Genomic DNA, 19,468 nt, shown 5'->3' on the forward strand with positions numbered 1-19,468 from the left:
GAGATGTGGGAATGACTCCCTGTAATGACTGCCCAGCCATACGCCCAGCCCAGCAGACGCAGCCACAGATGGTTGGCGCCCCCTTTTCTGCCCAGGACCCCCTCTTCTGAGTGGGAGCTCCACGAACCAAGTGAGATAGGCCAACAGGCACACCCAGGAGCTCAGTCATTTTTACTGAGAAGACAACACAAAAGTGAAGGCAAGACACAAAAGATGACAATCCCCAGGAATCACAGCCCCGACACAGACGTTCTCATGGGGGGTCGAGGGGGTCAGGAGGTGGTGGGCAGGAACACTGTCCTAAGGAGGCAAAAACTGGTTCTTGGAAGACAGAAAAAAATCTTACTTGTTGTAGGTACAAAGCACAGACATACATACAGAACACAGACTTATAGCGTATCTGGTATTAAAATTTATGGCGGGGAGGGGGGTTGAGTGCAATTAGCAATAAAAGGTCCAAAAAGGTTTGTGGGGGGAAGTGATAAGGTTGACAGCCACTGCAAACACAATGACTATTTTCACTTTGGCTTATTATTTTCAGCTTTTATCCCATAACAAACATTTTACATTGTTGCAACTATAGAACACAATTTCAGATTGTTTTTACCATTCACAGAGTTTGCATGCTCCTATCCTTCATTCACCACTGAACACAGATTGATCAGGGGTCTCCTGCATGCAGACACTGGGATGAACCGGTTGGTTTATCCCAGCGTCTCTGGGGTTGTCAGCTGTAATTTTTAATGTCTGTGAAGTATATAAGCACCATGACTTACTAATTCATTCATCCATAGTTTTGCGTTTGTATCCAACGAACAAATAATGTCTTTGCTGTGGTGTATTATGAATCACTGTATTCTCTTGAGATAAAAATCTTTGGAGAAGAATTACAGATGTGTGACGTCATACTGTCATAGAAGCTCTGGTTACCATGCTTAATGAAACCACCGCTGCAACAAAGAGGCTTCTTTCAGCTAAGGGAGGAGTGGCTCAGATGCCTCCAAATTCGGCAGGGAAGGGCCGAGAGAAGCTGCCACCTGGCTTCCACTGCCGCATCCTGCTGCCCCTCAACTCAGTGGGGCCGCCTGGACTGTCTCTGGCCCCCGAGGCTGGGGGTCTGCAAGCCCAGCTATTGCTGCAGACGGGAGCGGGGCCAATGAAATGGACATCCCTGGTCTCACCACAGAGGGGACTTGGTGCTCAGGTTCGCCCATCTGTTGAAATCACTTGTTTCCTTTCATTTATCCAGAGCGAGACAGAGAGGAACAAGCAGGGGCAGAGAACAGACCCCGTACAAAGCAAACATCGCCTCTTGGTCCTGGGTTCCTCCCTCCTCAGCAGGACTGGCCGGGCCCTTGGCAAACAGAGGGAGGCTGGGGGCCTGGAGGGAGGCTGTCTCTCTTCCTGTCTGGTCCCCTGAAAGAGTCACAGAGGCCCACAGAGGCCCACAGATGGACTCATTAAGAGCACTGTGGCCTAGATATCACTTGCAGTGAGCCACCTGGAGTGACAGCCTGGGAGGAAAATGCACAAGCACAACAGGACAGAAGGAAAAAAAAAAAAGTCAAGCACCGGCTACTTCTTCGTGGATTTCTTTCTCCCTGTGCTCTCGAAGCTTCGTTCTACTCCAGGCTGCCAGGGCTGCTGTCGAACCAGAATGGGAATGTGCCTCAATTGCTAAAGCCCAAGACACAGCTCTGTTTCTCCCCTCCCATGGAGAGGGAGGAGGGCAGGGGAGAGCTGGAGAGCACTTTGCTAAGATCTTTCAAAATGACAAAAGCCCTCTGCCCCAGCCTCTCCATGCCCAGGAATCCTGCCCTCCATCACACTTGCATGTTCCCTCTTGGCTGCAAGCAAAAGGCTGGAAACAGCCTCAATGTTCACAGGCAAGAGGCCCAGTTAAAGAAATAGTGGTTCATTCATACAATGGAGTACTACAGAACTATATATATAAAAAAATAAGCAACTGGCCTTCTCTGCTAAAACGAGAAGTGCTATGAATAGGATGCCATCTCTTACATCTGTTAAAAACCGACTACCTAGTCATACACATAGACACGTAATACACACACACACACACCTGCTGGGGTTGCAGACTGTCTCTAGTAGGCTGGGTGAGAAATGGGTTGATAGCTACCGCTGGGGAGGAGGGCGGGGAGGCTGTCCCCACCACACACACCCCTGAACCTGCCGGACACTGTGCCGGATGCAGGGTCACTTTTGGCAGGGGGATCGTGCCACGCATGTGGGATCTTAGTTCCCCGGCCAGGGGTCGAACCTGTGCCCCGTGCAGTGCTGAGTCCTAACCACTGGACCGCCAGGGAAGTCCCGGGGTCACTTTTTTTCACACCTGGCTGTGAGCGAGCTTTTGCACCAGGCCCTGTACATGCCTTCTTTCGTTTCATCCTTACGGCACCTCTTTGAGGCGTCACGGCCCCTATTGTACAGGTGGGCAAACTGAGGCTCAGAGAAGGTAAGAAACGCGCACACGTCCTCAGTATTCAAAGCTGTTTTGCTCCCAAGTCCCTGCTCGAAAGGCATGACGTGGGCTGTTTAGAAAGAACTACCTTCCTGGCTGTAAACGCCCTGTGCGCCTGAACAGGAGATGCTGTTTTTAATGAAAAACACTGGATTTCCCAAGTGCCTCGCTGTCACTTAGCAAACCTGAGTCTGCCTTCCTGGGCCTCAGGAAAGGAGGAAGGGTGTAGAAGTGTGCCTCCCCACCTGCCAGGCCCTGTGCCACCCTGAAGAGCTCACACTACATCCAACAGCACGTAACCTGAGGACACAGACCAGGCCTGCATTACAAGCTCTCTCTCAGGCGCCTGCCTTCCTCCCTGCCTGGGGGACAGGGATGTCGGTCTGGCACCTCCCTGCTTGCTGGCACTGCCACCTCTATACTGCGAGGCTTGTGCTGGGTATTCAAATGCTCAGTGCCTCCGTTTCCACATTTGTAAAATGGACGTGAAAATCATCACAACCAACCTCGCAGGATTGCCAAGGGACTAAAAGGGGAAAACAGATGAACAGAGCTGGGTTCAGGGCCCACACCCAGACCCCAGCTTGCAAGGGCTTGGCCTAGCACACCTGTTCTCAAATGGTTTGGTCTCAGGACCTTTTTACAATGTGAAAACGATTGAGGACCCTAAAGGGCTTCTGTTACGTGGTTTAACCTATTGAGAGTTATCACAGACAAAATTAAAACTGAGACAAAATTCAAATGTATACTAGGTGCCTGAAGAACAATAATAAACTCATTATATGTTAGCACAAATAACAGTTGGTTTTCATAAATCTAGTTTCAAAAAAAAAATTTATTTTATTGAGAACAGTGGCCAGACTCTCTAACTGCTTCTGCATTCAATTTGTTGTCAAATGTCGTGGTGTTTTTAAATTGAAGTATAGTTGATTTACAATATTGTGTTAGTTTCAGGTGTACAGCAAACTGATTGTTATATATATATTTTTAGATGACTTTCCATCATAGGTCATTACAAGATCCTGAATATAGTTCCCAGTGCTATACAGTAAATCCTTATTGCTTACCTATTTTATATATAGTAGTGTATAAGTGTTAATCCCATACTCCTAAACATTGTAAAATGTTTTCATTGTGAAGACTAGAAGAAAATCCAGCCTCATACAGACAGGGAGTTGGAAAAGGGAACAGATTTTAAGAGCCTTTATAGAAGATTTTGGATATTCCTCTTTGACAAAACACTAAGACTTGTCAAGCACTAGTTTCTTAAAGATTAGCTGCAGTGTGGGACCTGAGCCCGTGTGGTGCTTGTGTACTCCATGACCTTCCCGTCTCCTGGGTCTGTCTTGCACTCTGGCTCACTTACATGAGCATGATTTAGTAACTTCATGCAATGGTCATCTGGAAAACATTGGGTCACGGGGTTATGCACTTGGAGGGAATGGGTGAAAAAGGCAAATAATATCTGGGTGTTACTATGAAAACAGTTTTGACCCCGTGGACCCCGAAAAAGTCCCAGGGACCGTCCGGGACCACACTGTGAGAACAGTGGGTTAGCAAAACTTCCTCATCCTCCACACATTAACCATGTTTTTTTTTTAAAGGACTTGAAAAAGAAACTGCCATGGGAAGTGAAGGGCAGTGAGAGTGGAATCACCTGCCTGGAAGGTCTCGGCCCCTCCCCAGCTTGCATGGACGTGTGGGCACAGGAGCTGGCGCCCTCTGATGCCCGCTGGCCGGCCTCCCCTCGAAGAACCCAGCCTGCTCTGCGCCTCCCTCCATCACCGGATGCTTTCTTCTCGCCACAGGACCCCTCATTTTCCCCCAAATAACAGACCTCAGTGGTCTGCAGAGGGCAGCGCCTGAGACGGCAAACTACAGGGGCCACGCATGGGCTGCTGCCCTTGGGCTTCGCAGTTGATGATTCTTGGTCTCTTGAAATTACATATGTCATGTGTATTTATAGCCAAATACATGGGTGCCCAGAAACTGCAACTCATTCATACATACATTTTTAGCATATCGTTCGGCCACCAAGTTCCATTAAATCCTCCTTCCCGGGTCCCTTGTGTAGCTAGTCCTGCGTCGGAAACAAGGTGAGGACTTCACAGCTGCGGAATGGGCTATGAACAGGCCCTGTCCCCAGTCTTCCCCACTCCAGGCAATCCGGTCTTCACTTTTGACCATCATTCTCTCCTGCTCAAAAGCTTCAAGGAGGCTTGGACATCCAAGCCTTGTGCAATCTGATCCCCAGCCACTCGCTGGGACACCACCATTCACTGGGGCACATGCTGGACTTTCTGGCTCTCCCATCCCCACTCCCTCTCTCCATAAGCCCTCTCTTTTCACGCTCACACACTCCCCTGGACTTGACATCTGTCTGACGTGTACAGGGCCTCGTACATAGTAGATACTGAGAAAATTAACCTGACAAGGAAGTTCTGAGCACCTACCATGTGCTGGGCACTGTGCTATGCACCAGGAACACGGCAGAGAGTAAAGAGAACATTTTTGTCTTGTCTCCTACCATTAACATTCTAATCCCTGTTGGCCCTTTGCTGTGGTGCTGTGAGGGTTCTTCTCTAGTCCAGCATTATTTATTCCTTCAGGGCATTGGGTACTCTGCCTTTATTTTTATTTTCAATTCATCGAGGACACTAGTCTGTGTCATCTTTGCTGCCTGGAATACATTAGATCGATAATACTGCTGAATGGGAAGTAGATTAACCACAAATACCCACTGGAATAAGAATCAAAAAGATCCACGCGAGAGGTCCTCAGTGTCTGCTGTGTTAACCTGCAATATGATTGCTATGTTTCACATTTAAGTATTTTAAATGCTGGATGGGAAAGAGCAACCCTCATCCCTGTCCTACACGGTGTTCTGCAAATCACAGTAATCAAACTGGAGATGCTGGCCTCGAGCACCCTGAGGGGGTGGTTAGGCGCTAAGGTCCTGGTCTCAAATCCCAGCACTGCTGTTTCGACCTGTATGACTGGCCCAAGGTACTTATATTCTCTGAGCCGCAGTTTTACTCATCTGGAAAATGGGGCGGGTGGAATAAGTGTCAATGTGCTATCCTGAGAATTAAATGAGAAGGTCCATGTAAAGAGCCCAGTATGGTGGGACACACAAAATTCACTCTATTCATGAGACCTGCTGTTATCAATACTGTTGCTGTTGTAGCCCCTGCTGGCACAAGCCCTTGGCAGGAAAATCCAAGGATGGCACCCTGATCTCCACACCTGGTCTTACTCCTGTGACCATGTTACCTACATAGCAAAGGGATTTGCAGATATAATTAATGATGTTACTAACTAATCAGGTGGCCTTAAAATAGGGAGATGCTCTGAGTGGGCCTGACTTAATCACATGAGCTCTTTAAAGCAGAGTTTTCTTCAGCTGATTGCAGAACTTGATGTCAGAGATCTGAAGCAGGAAAGGATCTGACGCTCCACTGCTGCTTAGAGATGGGGTGGGGTAGGGGGTATCTGGCATGGAATGCAGCAGCCTGTAGGAGCCAAGATCAGCACCTAGCTGACAGCCAGGGAGGAGAGAGGGACCTCAGTCCTACAACCACCAAGAACTTGATTCTCCTAACAACCTGAATGAGTCTGGAAGCAGATTCTCCCCCAGAGCCTCAGGATAAGAGCCCAGTCCAGCTGGTACTTGACCTTGGACTTGTGAAAGCCTAACCAGAGAACCCGGTTGAGCCAGCCCAGGTTTCTGACCTACAGAACTGTGAGCTAATAAATAGGTACTGTTTAAGCCACTAAGTTAGTGGTGATCCGTTAGGCCACAACAGAAGCTAACGTAAGCCCTGCTTGGCCTCTGGCCATAAGGCATATAAATTAAAAACATACCAGGTGCTTGTCCAAAGGGTTCAGAGATGGCACTTTCTGCATCCTTAATGCTGCATGGGTGATGCTCTAGGGTGGGGTCTGTCTGATCCATCTCTACCTCTAGCACTTAGCAGTGTGGCTACCACACCGTAGGGTCTCAATAATTTCATTTAACAAAATTTCAACTTGCTGAGCAGTCCGGAACAGAATGGCTTACAGCTCCCCAGATTGGCTTCATAATCTCATGACCAGCCAATCATAACGTGTTCAGGTGCACTAACTTGGATAAATCCCGGCAAAGTCCTCTTTTCTGCCTAGAGGAAAACTATATAGACGCTGCAAGCAGGTCACAGGAAGCCACCCAGCACCCAGGGTAGGGATGTGTCCACGTGCAAATGAGTCTCGCTCTACACACCCACCGACACCACCATCGTCCCTGCCTTGGCCTGTGGCAGCCTCCCAGGGATCAGCTGGCCAGCCAAACCCTGACATTTTGCTTGTAACTGTACCTTCCTGTAAAAAGTCCTAGTTGGAGCAGTAAAAATAGCAGCTGCAACTTCCTGCAACATGGACAGACCAGTCAATCCTGGTGCCTGAAACAAAACCTGGCGACTCGACCTCACTCTGACTCCACAAACCCCTGCAAGCTGGGCTGGGGGTGGCAGTGGGGTGGGGCCCAGAAAGGGCAGCCCACTCTGCCCCTGCCCTCACGGACTGCCCTCGAGCCAGCTCCTGAGTGAGATGCTCCCCTCACTCCCTTCATGAAAAACCCAACCCTCAGAACCATGGGATGCCTAGCAAATGCAAAGATGTGCCTGCATCCAAGGTCTCAGCCTTCTCTCCTCCTGCCCACCGGCTGCAGAGGTACAAAGGCAGGATGCCTCCCGACCAAAGCCCTCTGTCCACCTGCTTGTTCGTCCGCTGCTATCACCGCCCCCCCATGTCTGTCCACCTTCCTGTCTGTGGCCTAGTCCCCCCCAGCTCCCCACATCTGTCCCAACCAGGTCGGGCTGGTGGGGATAACAGAAGCCTCCACCAGGGCTTAGGTACCAGGCGGCAGCAGGGCAATCGCAGCCAAGCCTGGATGCTGCTCCCCAAGGTGTGGACCCGCTGTGTTAGAGCCCACTTGGGGAAGTACAGGAGAGCCTAGCTATATACACCCCAGGCACCTGAATCCCAGCAGTGATGAATTCCTCCAGGGGCCCAGCCAGCTCCCTGGCTCCTGCATCATGGGGCCTGAGGCCGCCCAGGGACCACATGGGCCTGGATTTCCTTGGCCCTGATCCCACCTTTCCTTTATCAATCCCCACAGCTTCCCCACCTTCTGTCTCCAAATCAAGTACAAGGGCCCTTCTGTCAATCTTTGGCTTATTTTAAAGCCTCCTGTTACAAGAAAACACACAAGGACCCCCAAAGTAACAAACATGGAAATACACAAAGTTCTAGGAGCCCCAGCCCTTGGTCTCTACCAACAGGTAAATGGGGGATCAAGTCGGTGGTGACCAATGCCCCTTTCTGAGCCTGTCCCTAGACCAGCTAGAGGACCAGCTAGAGAACTTTCTCTGCCCTCCTGGCTCATTTCTTGGACTCGGCTGGGTGAGGCCCTCCCCATCTCAGGGATGCAAGGCAGACGTCCCACCTAAAGCCAGCCCAGTCCCTCCCCTGGACACACTGGCTTTTTAGAAACACTCACATCCATTCAAATGTTCCAGGCTCCAGACATCTGCCTTTCACTAGTAAAACCCATGATGTCTGCAGAGCTTTTCAGCATAAAATGAACTTTCAGGAATGTTTTCCCATGCCCAAAACGCAGCAGCCTGGCAGGGGGCAGGGCGGGGGTTAAAAGGACCTCATTTCACAGATGAGTACACAGGGCAAAGGCTTCGCTGAAGCCGCGGTCAGACCAGCGAGAGGCAGCGCTCGCTAAACCTTGATCCTCTGGAAAAAACAACGATGGATTACAATAAAAAGAGAAAGCCTGAATAAACTGGATCACTTTTTTTTTTTTTTTAAGGAATAATGAGATCCTTTTCCCCCATCACATTAGCTAAAAGGGAAAATGTGGATAATAAGAAGCGTGGTGAGGACGTGGGGAAGTGGGCTCCCAGACACCATCAATGGGAGAGAAAACTGGCTTATTAGTCTTCGCAGACGGCACTTGGTTTTCACAATGAAAATTTAAAGACCAGAAAGACGTATGATCAAGGATGTGCATGACTTCATGGATTGTACTGGGGGGAAGAAAGATCAGACACAACCAAAACATCTCCTGTTAGGAGACTGTGAGCTGAAAGATGGTGGTCTGGCCGCACCGTGGAATACTACACTGCTGTGAAAAGAGAAAGAGATCCACCACACAGTAAATGATAGACACTGTGGAGTACTGAGTGTGATCCAAATTACGTAAGCACAAAATCTCTATATGAAAAGGGGCATGAGAACAGTACGCCCCAAACTGCTGACAGATACCAAGGATGGGGCCACTTTCATACCATGCTCCATTTCTTCTTATATTGTTTGTTTATAAAGGGAACCTGCTGATGTATGATTGAAATTAAAGACAATAAAACAACTTAAAAGGAACATGTTTTCCTTAGGCTCCCTATGCATCAGAAGATTCCAGAATGGAATGGCTGCAGCCTCTCTCTGGGTCTCGTCTCAACCCCCTCCCCAGTCCACCATGTTCCCAGCCTGTGCACTTGCTGGGCACCCCCTTCCTCGGATCTTCCCACACCTGCCTCTCGCCGTCTTGGAGGTCTCGGCTCAAATGTCACCAGCCCAGAGCCCCCTCGTCTAAGCAGATGCCCCACCTTGATCCTCTTCCTCACACCTCCCCGTCTGCTTTCTGCAGCCCAACCGCAGCTCTATGTATTTTATCCAGCTGTGGTCTGCCTCCCCCAGTTGAATGGGGGCCCCAGGAGGGTGGGGACCTTGCCTTGTTCTCTGCTGCATCGCAGATCCTGGCAGAAAAAGAGACGGCAGAAAGCATTCGTTGGCCACATTAGGAATCGAGGCACAAACAACAGTGCATTTCCTCACGTGTCCAATGGCTCTGGCCACGCCACGCACAGCCTAGCGCTGACCCATAACCACCGGACTACGTGTCTGTCTCCCAGGCCAGAGGCCGAGCTTGCAAGGACAGACCCTCTTTGAACCTGACTTTCCCTTCCCAGTTTCTTGGCCAGGGTGAGCCATTCAGAAGGTGCTGAATAAATGTCTGTTGCCTGAATGGAGCTGTAGATCGCGCTCCCTCGGATTTCCAAAGCCGCAAACAATACAGGTGCTCACGGGTTAAGGGACTTGCTGCCCAGGGTCTCGCAAGCCCAGCTGGGATGCAGCAGAACTTGAACTCTGGATGCAGGATGCAATCGCCATGGCTTTCTAGAAAAAGAGCTCCTCCAACTCGTGGCCCTCACTCCTGCCCAGACAGATCTGACCTGGCCAACTGCAAATCCGGCAGGCAGCTCATCCTGGGGTTTGAATGAGCCAAGCCTTTCTTATCTTAATTAGGAAATTAATTCCTTTCAGCCTAGATTGATCTGTGGTCAGCCTCTCCCTGGGGGCCCAACAGGAGCAGGCAGAAAGTAAGCAAGTCTGAGTTTCAGTTTCCATCCTATCCCCGCATCCTACTCTGACGGACGGGCCGGGCAGGGCGGCTGAAAGTCCAAGGTGACTTCCTGGCAGACAGAGGTGGGTGGGGAGCGACAAAGGGGTCCTCCCTTTGGCAGCCGCTGACACAGTTCTCCCAGGGCCCTGCTCAGCCCCCACCTACCGCCTGCTCGCAGGAGGAGCCATCAGACTGGTCCTGCAGGCGCCTCCTTGGCAAAGTGCTGCGTGCAGGAGGCAGGGAGCCTGGCGTCCTCCTCTGTCCCCCTGGGCTCCCTCAAGATCCCTCTTGCCCCCTAGGAAGTCTTTGTCCATCTCTCCTTTCAGAGGTGGCCCTAGGCTCTATGCCCAGGGGACACTCCGCAGGCGAGGTCTCAGCCCATCTGTTCCGGGCTGGGTGGGGGGCGGTCAATTTCAGTGCTCCCACACCTGCTGCCCTTCACACCTGGGCCCCAAACTCCAAGGCAGTGGACAGAGGCAGGGGACCGAGGGAGGAGAGAGCCCTGTCCCTCTGGAGTTACTGGGAAAGTCTGACTCACTTTCCACTCACCAAGAAAGGAAAGGAAATGGGGCTCCTGCCTACTACACCACTTTCATTCTACAGGTGGAAAAATGAGGGCCCAGAGACAGAAGGCGACCTGCCCAAAGGCCCACAGCACCCATCAGAGGTGGAGCTGGAGCTAGGATGCCAGATTCCTGCCTTCGAATTCAGCCCCTCTGCACTCTACCGGCCACCACTCCCTCTTCCTGCCCAAGAGAGCTATGCAAGTAACTCAAGCCTTATAAAACTACTTAATACCAGAGGACACAAGACCTTTTGAGATTTTACAGCAAGACATTTAGTAGAAGCATTGTACCGAAGAACATCCACCCATTTTACAGAAGAGCCAATCGAGGCCCATAGAGGTAAGGGGACCTACAGGAAGTCGTACAGCCAGGTAGGGGCAGAGCAGGACTCCCAGACCCCCACTTAAGTGCTCTTTCTGCTGACACGGTCCAGGTGTGACGGTTCCATCTGTGGGATAGCTGGTGAAGAGGTGCAGCTGGCCTTGGGCCTCAGTCACGCTGAGACAAGGTGGGGCCCAGACAGCCTCATCTAAACTCTGTCCCAGAGGTGCAGGAGACCATCGTTGGGGGAGGGAATGGCTTGGGAGACTTTTATGTATTTGCAGAAAATACAGTGAAAGTTCCCAACTAAGCTGGATTTCTGAGACCACAGAGCTGGCACTTTTAAAAACACGTTAGTGAGCCACACACGCCTACCATTTTTCATCCAAAAGGCCACTGACAGGGCTGGGAAGGAAAGCTTTAGCAGTTAGAAAGAACAGCGTCTACTGGCACCAGAGGGAGGGGGCAGGGTGCGTGCAGGTGGCTGGGACCCCAGGAGAGGGCTGCCCACAGACACATAAGCAACATCTGAACCCGAGTCCAGTTCAAAGAGCCCATGCTCTTCCCCCCAACCCCCAACCTGGTGCTGAAGAGACTTAATAACAGGGAACCCTCCCATCCCTGAGCCCTCCATCCCACAATCCCCCCTCCATGCTCCTAACAGCTAAGGGAACTGCAGTAAGTCTGGCAAGGTGAGTGCCTGAAGGTGACAGGTATCAGCTTTAGCTACATATTACACTGGGGTGGGAGCAGTGCTGCTCAGGGGCCAGATGGTCTAGGAAAGGGAGTGGAACCTAGAGGGGAGGCTGGGCTGACTTCCATCACCTGGGGACAGACCCAGATTCCTAAGGGAAAAGGCCTGCTGGGATGCTGTGAGGAAAAGCTGTGGATGCATACACTCTCCCCACCCCTGCCCCTAGCTGTCCCAACTAAGTGTTTTCTGGCTGGGAAAACGCTTCAACAGCCCTGGTTGCCTAAGGCAATTCAATTATGAAATTTACCACATCAGACGAAAAGGAGCATCTCAATCAGCCAATTCATTTGTGTCTGGCCACTGTGTTCTTGTGCCAGCTCTGCTAGCCCCCTCCGTTTTCAGGCCACACTCACACTGAGGGCTGGTACCCTGGGACTAAAGGCTCAGGCGATGGGCTGGTCTTTGGGGCTGCTGGGGTGGGGTCTCCCATGATCCCCTGAGCAGATCGGCTGTATCCAGAAGCCACCCATCTTCCTGGGGGACTCCTGGGCCAGACCACCACAGTCTCAGGTGAACCTTTCCATCACCTCCCACCTGCATGCTCTCTGCCCTCAACCTGCACCTGCCTGGAGGCTGGCAATGAAGTGGCCTCTGGGAGAAGTGTGAGTGGGTGGGGGGAGGTGGTAGCCCACCACATGCCTTTCTCATCTTTACTTAATCAAGGCATCATCTCTCCAGGAAGCCTTCACCACCCGCGCACCTCCTGTGTCCCCTCAGCTCCCCTTGCTGCCTTTGTCACTGGGGTGCTGTGCACACCTCGATGTGTCAGGGCCTCTAACCCACATGCATGCCAGCACACCTGGTCCAGGAGCTCCCCGAAGGCAGGGTCCCAATCAAGCCCCTTCAAACCATGCATCAATTAATCGATTAACGAATGAATGAACAAACCACCACTCCCTTTGACTTCCCCCACCCCACCCCACATGGTGCATCACGGTAACAGATGGGAAGGACCAAGCCTGCTTTCGCTGCAGACCAGGAAGTCCAAGGCCCGGGTAATCGTCCTCTTTCTTCCTGCTCTCCTCTCCCACACTGAGCGCCCGCAGGTTTAAGATGCTATTAAGGGGCATCAGGCTGCACAAGCCGCCTCTGAGGTGCAGTGTGCCACTCGCCCGCAGCTCCTCTCTCTGCACCGCATACATAAATCCGGCTGCAGCCTGAGCCCCGGCAGGAAGGTCTCTACCATTTCTCTCTACCTTCCTTTGAGTAACCTGCATGGAGTCACTTCCTGACAAAGGGAATGGCTCAAAACGGAGACAGCTGCCGGGCACGGAAGACTGAGTCCCTCATCCTCCAAAGGCACGGCTTGGGGACTCAAGGACCCCGTGTTACAAGGACACCAAACCTGCCCCCGGTGGGGTGGACCTTGGGTCCTACTCCTCCCCAGTCCCCAAATGCAAGCCTTCACCAACAGCCCCTTAGCAATCCTAACAGCACACCTGGGCTCAAAGAGCTTCGGTCCCACCTGTGAACGGGCAGACTGAGGCCCAGGGTCCCAAAGGGCCTGGACCAAGTCAGAGTCACCAGAGTCTGGCCTGTGATCAGACTGTGGGGTTCCTGCCTCCTCTCCCCCTGGCAACTTCCCTCCCTCAGTCACGCCCCAGAACCAGAGTGAAACCAAAAGGCCCAGACACCTGGCCTTCTCTGCCCTGACTAACCAGGGAGGGCCAAAGCTCAGGGAGCCTTCCCCCTGCCCAAAAGCAACCCAGCAGGACCAAGAGTGGCTGCGTTAAACCTGCGGGGAACCTGGGTCGGCCCCCACCCCACCCCCTTTGTTAAGATCTCTATAAAGAGTTCTCTGCTCAAAGGTAGTGGAAATGAACTTTGGGTTCTTTGGAGCACCAGCACAAAAATGTACGGTGCCCCTGGGGGCACAGAGTCCCAACCAGAAAGCTTCTCAAGCAACCACGACGGGGAAAAGGAGTGGGGGGCGTGCCCAAGTGCTGCGGGGTCCCGGGGCCAGGGCAAGATGGGGTCAACAGGACAGCCAGGGCCAGAGAAGGCTTGCTCTGAACCTGCTAGGGTGGGGGCCACCCTGGGGGGCAGGTGGGCGAGGCTTAGGACGGGTGGCCATTCCTCTGCTGCTCCACAGCTCTCCAAACAGAGACGAGGGGCCCTGTCAGGTGGGACGTAAACGGCCGGGGCACAGGAGACTCCGGCCCGGGCTCGCGTGGACGACCTTTCCCTTGGTTAAACCCCTCGGCCCTCGCTCTGCACGAGGCAGGCAGCCATCTGGCCCTCGGCGTCAAGTGCGCGGGGACTTCGCCCGGCCCGCGGCGCAAAGCCGGGCTGCTCACATCCTCAAAGACAGGCAGCCTCCTCTTTCCAGCATCAATAGTCATTTTTAAAAAACACAGTCTGCGGACTCAATGAATCAAGCACTCCCAGGGGAAAGAGTTGCAGCTCCCGCGCGCAACATCCATTTGCAAAACAATTCATTCTCTCTCTCACAGCTTTCAGCAAATACCCTCGCCGGGTCCCCCGGCACTCGCGAGGAGGGAGGAGCGGGCTTGGGGAGGGGACGGCTCTCTACAGACCTCCACTCCCCACCATTGTGCCCGACTCCAGCCCTCCGAGACCCCGAGGTGGCCGAGGCGGTTCCAGGGACTCCAGCCCCGCTGTGCTGCTCGCGGGGCACGCGGTCCCGCGAGGCTCACTCTGCCGGGGGCTCCCACGGCGGGGCGCGCAGGACCCGGCGCTCCCGGTCCCGGCCCGGGGTGAGGGGTGGTGACAAGTGCCAAAGCCGGCGCCCGGGCGCGCGGTTACAACGGCCTGAGGAAGGCGCCCCGAGCCCAGCCCGGGTACTCACCGCTCGTGGCGTCGCCACCCGCCGCGCTCAGAGGCCCCTAGCCGCCCGCGCGAGGCTCCGCAGCCCTCGCCGCCGCTGCTCTCCTCCCCGAGCTCGCAAAAGCCGCTGAGCGCGCTGCTACTGAGGTACAGCCGGGGCGCCGCCAACACACTAGTTTCTCCGTTCATCCCGCCCCGCCTCCCGGCCTGAAGCCAATCGGAGGCGGCGCCTCTGTGACGGATGGGCATCCGAACCCGTAGTTAAGCCAACAAGAGGAGAAAGGGGCGGGCGCTGGGCTTCCCCGGCACCGTGAGTCGCGGGGGCACGGAGAGAAAAAGGACTTCGACCAGATTCTTAAAGCGGCAGGCCCCTGCCCGCCCCCGCGGCCGAAGTTTGCGAACAAAACCCGACTCTGTTCCAGAGCTTTCTGAAGGAGGGAGCTCTGTAGATTGCAAGGGCGTCTTCTGTACCTGGTCTGCGGAGACACACCTTTAGTTGTGAAAGTGTTCAGGAAACCGTTTCTTTTTATTTTGAGCTCCTTTCAGTGTTTGGGATTTTCTTCAGCCACTGAACCCCATCTGTGCTTGGAATATGTAGTTTTCAGGGTACTTCAGCTCTCCTACCAGTGTCATTTCTCACTAAGTTCCTTTGTAAACCTACCTTCAAATATTCATTCATTCATTCATCCATTCATTCATTCACTCCACAAACATTTGCTGGATGCCTGAGCGATGGGCTAGGCTCAAGAGTGGGGAAAATTATCTATAATTTCTCCTTCTTGCTTTCTGGGTTTGCATCTCATTCCACCACTTCAGGTTGTTGTGTATCCAACTTCATCTGTAACATGGCAGGTAAAAAGTCCTCATCGGATTATGTGATGGATTAAAGGAGACAAACTCCTATGACAAAGTAAGTGTGCAACAAATGTCCTTTCTTTCCTCCCTCCTGCTGATAATGGATAATTCAGGTAAGATACAAAAAGGATGCAAAAAGCCCTGGTAAAGTACAGAAAATGATAAGTGTTGTAAGAGCCAAGCATGGGGCGGGGAGAATTCCCAGGAAGCACAGTTCACACTGATGGGAGGTGCCAGGAAGTTTATTGGGGAGGTGATGTGACTGCACAAAAGATGTGGATGAGGTGTAGGATTTTGACCGGTGGAAACTGGGAAGGAGAGCCCATGGGTAGGAAGCTGTTTAGATTGGACAGAAGAGATTCCAGGCTTAAAAGTCTGTAAGATGACAGGGAAGACACTAGGCATTTGGGGCAGAAACAGCATGGTGTAGAGGAAAGGGTTTGAACCCCAGCTCTACCCTCAAGAGCTGTTTAGGACTAGAGGCAGAGTGCTCAGGTTCTCTGGGTGTTGGATTCTTACTGGAGAAAGGAAGATTCTAGAACCTATTTTGCAGGGTTATTGTAAAGATTAGATAAGAGCACGCATGTAATGGGCCTGGTACCTAATAAGTGCTCAATGTAGATTTGTGTCTCCATTTGGCCTAGATCTGGAGATGGGTACGACACGAAGGTTCTGTTAGTCAAGAGCAGTCTTGGCCAGAGGTAAGAAGCTAGCCAAGTGTGCTGCTAAGGTGCCTTCCAAGGGGAAAAGGAGGCATCAAAATAATTGGTCCATTAAAGAAATGACACAGATCACGTTTGTAATTTTAGACTCCTGCCAATTTTCTGGAGCTTGAGTATTTATAGAATTGTTAGTTGGACGAAGCTCCACATACCAAACTGATTCTTAGCAAGTTCATAACCATTGCTTATTATTCCATTGAGACTCTCTGTGAAATTATAAGTGCCAACCATCTAAAATCTGGTCCACATTATCATTTTTTCCCCTCCTCAACTCCAAGCTTAAATTAGGTACTGGAATAAATTAAAATTAAATGTAGGCAAGGGAACAAAATCAGACCGAGAACACTTGTTGAGTCATTGAATTTAGATATGATTTGAAAGGAATGGAGAGGACGGAGCTTGCGTTGCCATCTGTCTCAGTTCTTGCTGTAGACCCTGGAGCACAACCACCATCATAGCCCCTACCAGCCGATGCTGTAATGACCCATGTACCTGTTTGTCCTCCCCACCACACAGGGAGTCCTGGGAGGGCACAGACCATGACAAGCTGTGTAGGCAACTTGGTTCCTCACACAAGTTGTGCACACAGTTTTGAAAAACTATGAATAAATCTCAGCTCAGTTAGAATCAGATTTTGCAACATTACGACGGAGAACCTAAAATAACTGTGAATTTTAAAAAGACAAAAGTTTGTTTCTTGCTCATGAAAAATAAATCTAAAGTTAAGTAATCTATGACTAGTTGGCAACTCCACAGTTTTAAAGAGCATGGGCTCCTGTACTTCCATTCTGCCATCCTTAATGCTTGGTCTCATTTTGCTGATGCCTCATGATTCCAGATGGCTGCTGGAGCTCCAACTATAACATCTATCTTTCATACAGCAGGAAGGAATAAGAGCAGAAGAGCAGATGTGTGCCTCCCAACCGTGTTAGCTCCATTGAAGCAAGCTTCAAAAGTCTCACATGATACTTCCATTTATATCTTATGTAGACGTTTATGTGAGTACATTGCCTCTCCCAACAGAGTCAGGTTTCTGTTATCAAGAAAGAGGGAAGAAATTCCGGATGTCAACGAACAGTCTTGGCCCACACCTTCTTTTCCCCTCCTGGCATTGCCATCTGTCCAGTATTTCAGTAGTTCAGAATCTAAGGTCTTAGAAATTCTGAGATGATGTTCAGAATTCAATACATATTTGTCAATAGATGATTGAATTCTTGGTTCTTCTACCTCTCTGGATGTTCCTTTCCAGTCTCCTCTGTTGATTTCTCCTCACTTCCCCGATTTCCAAATATTGGAGTGCCTGGGAAGTGAGTGCAGATAAACAAAACCTCTTCCCTCTGTACACTCAGATCTAGGTGATTTCATCCAGGCCCATGCTTTATGTTCAGATAAACATAAGACAGCTCCCATATCTGTACTCCCACCAAACTTCTCCAGGAACTTCAGGCCCACAGGTGCACCTGCTTACTCGACACCTTGGCTTGGATGTCTAGGGACACCTCCTCACCTTAGCACGCCTCCATTGAGCTCCCGCTGCACTACTTTGCAAAAGACATCCTGCTCCTTCAGTGGGCTTCCCTATCTCAGGAAAGGACAACTCAATCTTTTGCTCAAATAAAAACTCTTGGCACCATTCTGTTTTACCCTACCTCCAATCCGTGTCCAGCCCGAGCACTGCATACCACTTTATGTGCCACCACCAAGCTGGTCCAAACCAGCATCATCTCTCCTCCCCTGGGCCATCTCAGCAGCCTCCTGAAGCATTTCCCATCTCTGCTGCCTAGAGTCCAGTCTCAAAAGCAGCCAGAGGAGGCTTTTTATAATATAATCTGACTGTGTCCATTGTCCCTGCAAAATCCTCCAATGGCTCCCATCTCACTCAGAATGAAAGCCAAATTCTTCACATTGGCCAACAGGCTTGACCCCATCTGGCCTGGACCACGCCTCACACTTCATCTTCCACCGCCCTGCCCCTCACTCACTCTGCTCCAGGCCCACTGACCCCCTTTTATTCTTTATAAATTTATTTACTTTATTTACTTTGGGCTGTGTTGGGTTTTGTTGCTGCATGCGGGCCTCCCTGGTGGCACAGTGGTTAAGAATCCGCCTGCCAATGCAGGAGACACAGGTTCGAGCCCTGGCCCAGGAAGATCCCACATACCACAGGGCAACTAAGCCCGTGTGCCACAGCTACTGGGCCTGCGCACCTAGAGCCCGTGCTCCGCAACAAGAGAAGCCCCCTTCAATCAAGCCAAGCCCACTCCCACTGCGGAGGCCTCTGCTGACTCTAGCCAGGAAGCTCTTCTCCGGATGTCCACGTGGCTGTCTCCTGGCTTCCTCAAGTTTCTGCTCAGATGGTACCTTCCCTAAGGCCTCGCTGACCACCTGCTTCAAAGTAACCACATTCCCCATGCTGGCAACTCCTAGCCCTCTCTATCTCCAAAGCACCTACTTACACCTGAAGTTACATATATATTATATACAGAGTGAGAGAGAGCTTGCAGAGAAGTAGCCTTGACATCTGGGAGCTGGCCCTGCACACACAGCTAGGCTTTGCTGTTTTCTCCCATTGAATGGATACAATTTAGTAGGACGTCACCATCAGACAAGGTCCCTCTGTGACCACGATGTGTCAAGACAAAAACAAGATCACTCCATTATCACGTCTGAATGCAGCAAAACATGAGCATTGTCCAAGCCACAAAATACCCAAATCTGTGTCTCCTGGGTAATAGGAGTGACTGCTGTTTCTTTATTAACTACAGCTTTGACCTCCATCTGCTCTCCCTCCTTTTAGATGAGATTTACTAAGATACCCTATCATAGACTCCTCACTGCTTTCTGGCAGTGCCCAATCCAGGTCAAAGCCTCACTTTCTTAGGCCCTCTCCCACACGACCCAGCCAAAGCCCAAATCCTGTTCTAGGTTCTTCCTAAAACCCTTGTGCTGAGGTGCCCTTAGTTCCCCTATGGTGTGTGGGCTCCTTTGTTGCAACAAGTAATAAACTCAACTTGTTCATCTATGGGTATTCCTGGTTGACAGTACAAATACACAAATATTGGCAGTACAAACACACACACACACACACACACACACACACACACACTTTATTTGGTGTGGGAGGATGTGATTGGCTGCCTGCTCTCCCAGGATGTAAGTTCCACGAGAACAAGGGTTTGTATTCACTGCTCCATTTCCAGACGTGGAACAGTGCCTGGCTCATAGCAGGCTCTCCATACATATGTATTCAATGAATTCAGAATGAATTGCAGGTAGTTTTAGGGGCAGTATTAGCCACCATTAAGTCAGTAGTCTCTGATCTCAGTGTTGGGTAAATTCAATCAAATCTTCCATTTTTGGTCAAGCTCCCCCAAAATGGCGGGTCAGGTGGGGCCCGCCAGGGCAAGGTTGTGGCAGGAGATGGCTTTGTCAGCTTTGGTTCCTGAGGGAGAGGCTGGGAGGCGACGACTGCCCCTCTGAGGGAGCAGCTGGGATCAAGGTCACTGGTGAGTCATCACTTCAGCTCTGGGTGCA

General features: G+C 51.4%; 1 protein-coding gene and 1 long non-coding RNA gene across 8 annotated transcripts in view; one reads left to right on the plus strand and one right to left on the minus strand.

The window, feature by feature from the left end:
- The window catches only part of LOC132488550 (A-kinase anchor protein 13-like), a 180,899-nt gene extending 176,532 nt beyond the window's left edge, over positions 1 to 4,367 (plus strand). For both annotated transcript variants that reach the window (XM_060096846.1, XM_060096845.1), the window contains one exon: positions 4,084 to 4,367. In XM_060096846.1, the coding sequence (XP_059952829.1) occupies positions 4,084 to 4,311 (228 nt within the window). In that variant the 3' untranslated portion in view covers positions 4,312 to 4,367. The remainder of the gene's footprint in view (positions 1 to 4,083) is intronic.
- The window catches only part of LOC132488551 (uncharacterized), a 44,360-nt gene extending 29,819 nt beyond the window's left edge, over positions 1 to 14,541 (minus strand). For all 6 annotated transcript variants that reach the window (XR_009531769.1, XR_009531767.1, XR_009531768.1 and 3 more), the window contains exon 1: positions 14,380 to 14,541. This is a non-coding gene — a long non-coding RNA (uncharacterized LOC132488551). The remainder of the gene's footprint in view (positions 1 to 14,379) is intronic.
- Between the last annotated feature and the right edge of the window lie 4,927 nt (positions 14,542 to 19,468).

The sequence above is a fragment of the Mesoplodon densirostris genome, chromosome 4, assembly GCF_025265405.1.
Source record: "Mesoplodon densirostris isolate mMesDen1 chromosome 4, mMesDen1 primary haplotype, whole genome shotgun sequence".
Taxonomy (NCBI): Eukaryota; Metazoa; Chordata; class Mammalia; order Artiodactyla; family Ziphiidae; genus Mesoplodon; species Mesoplodon densirostris.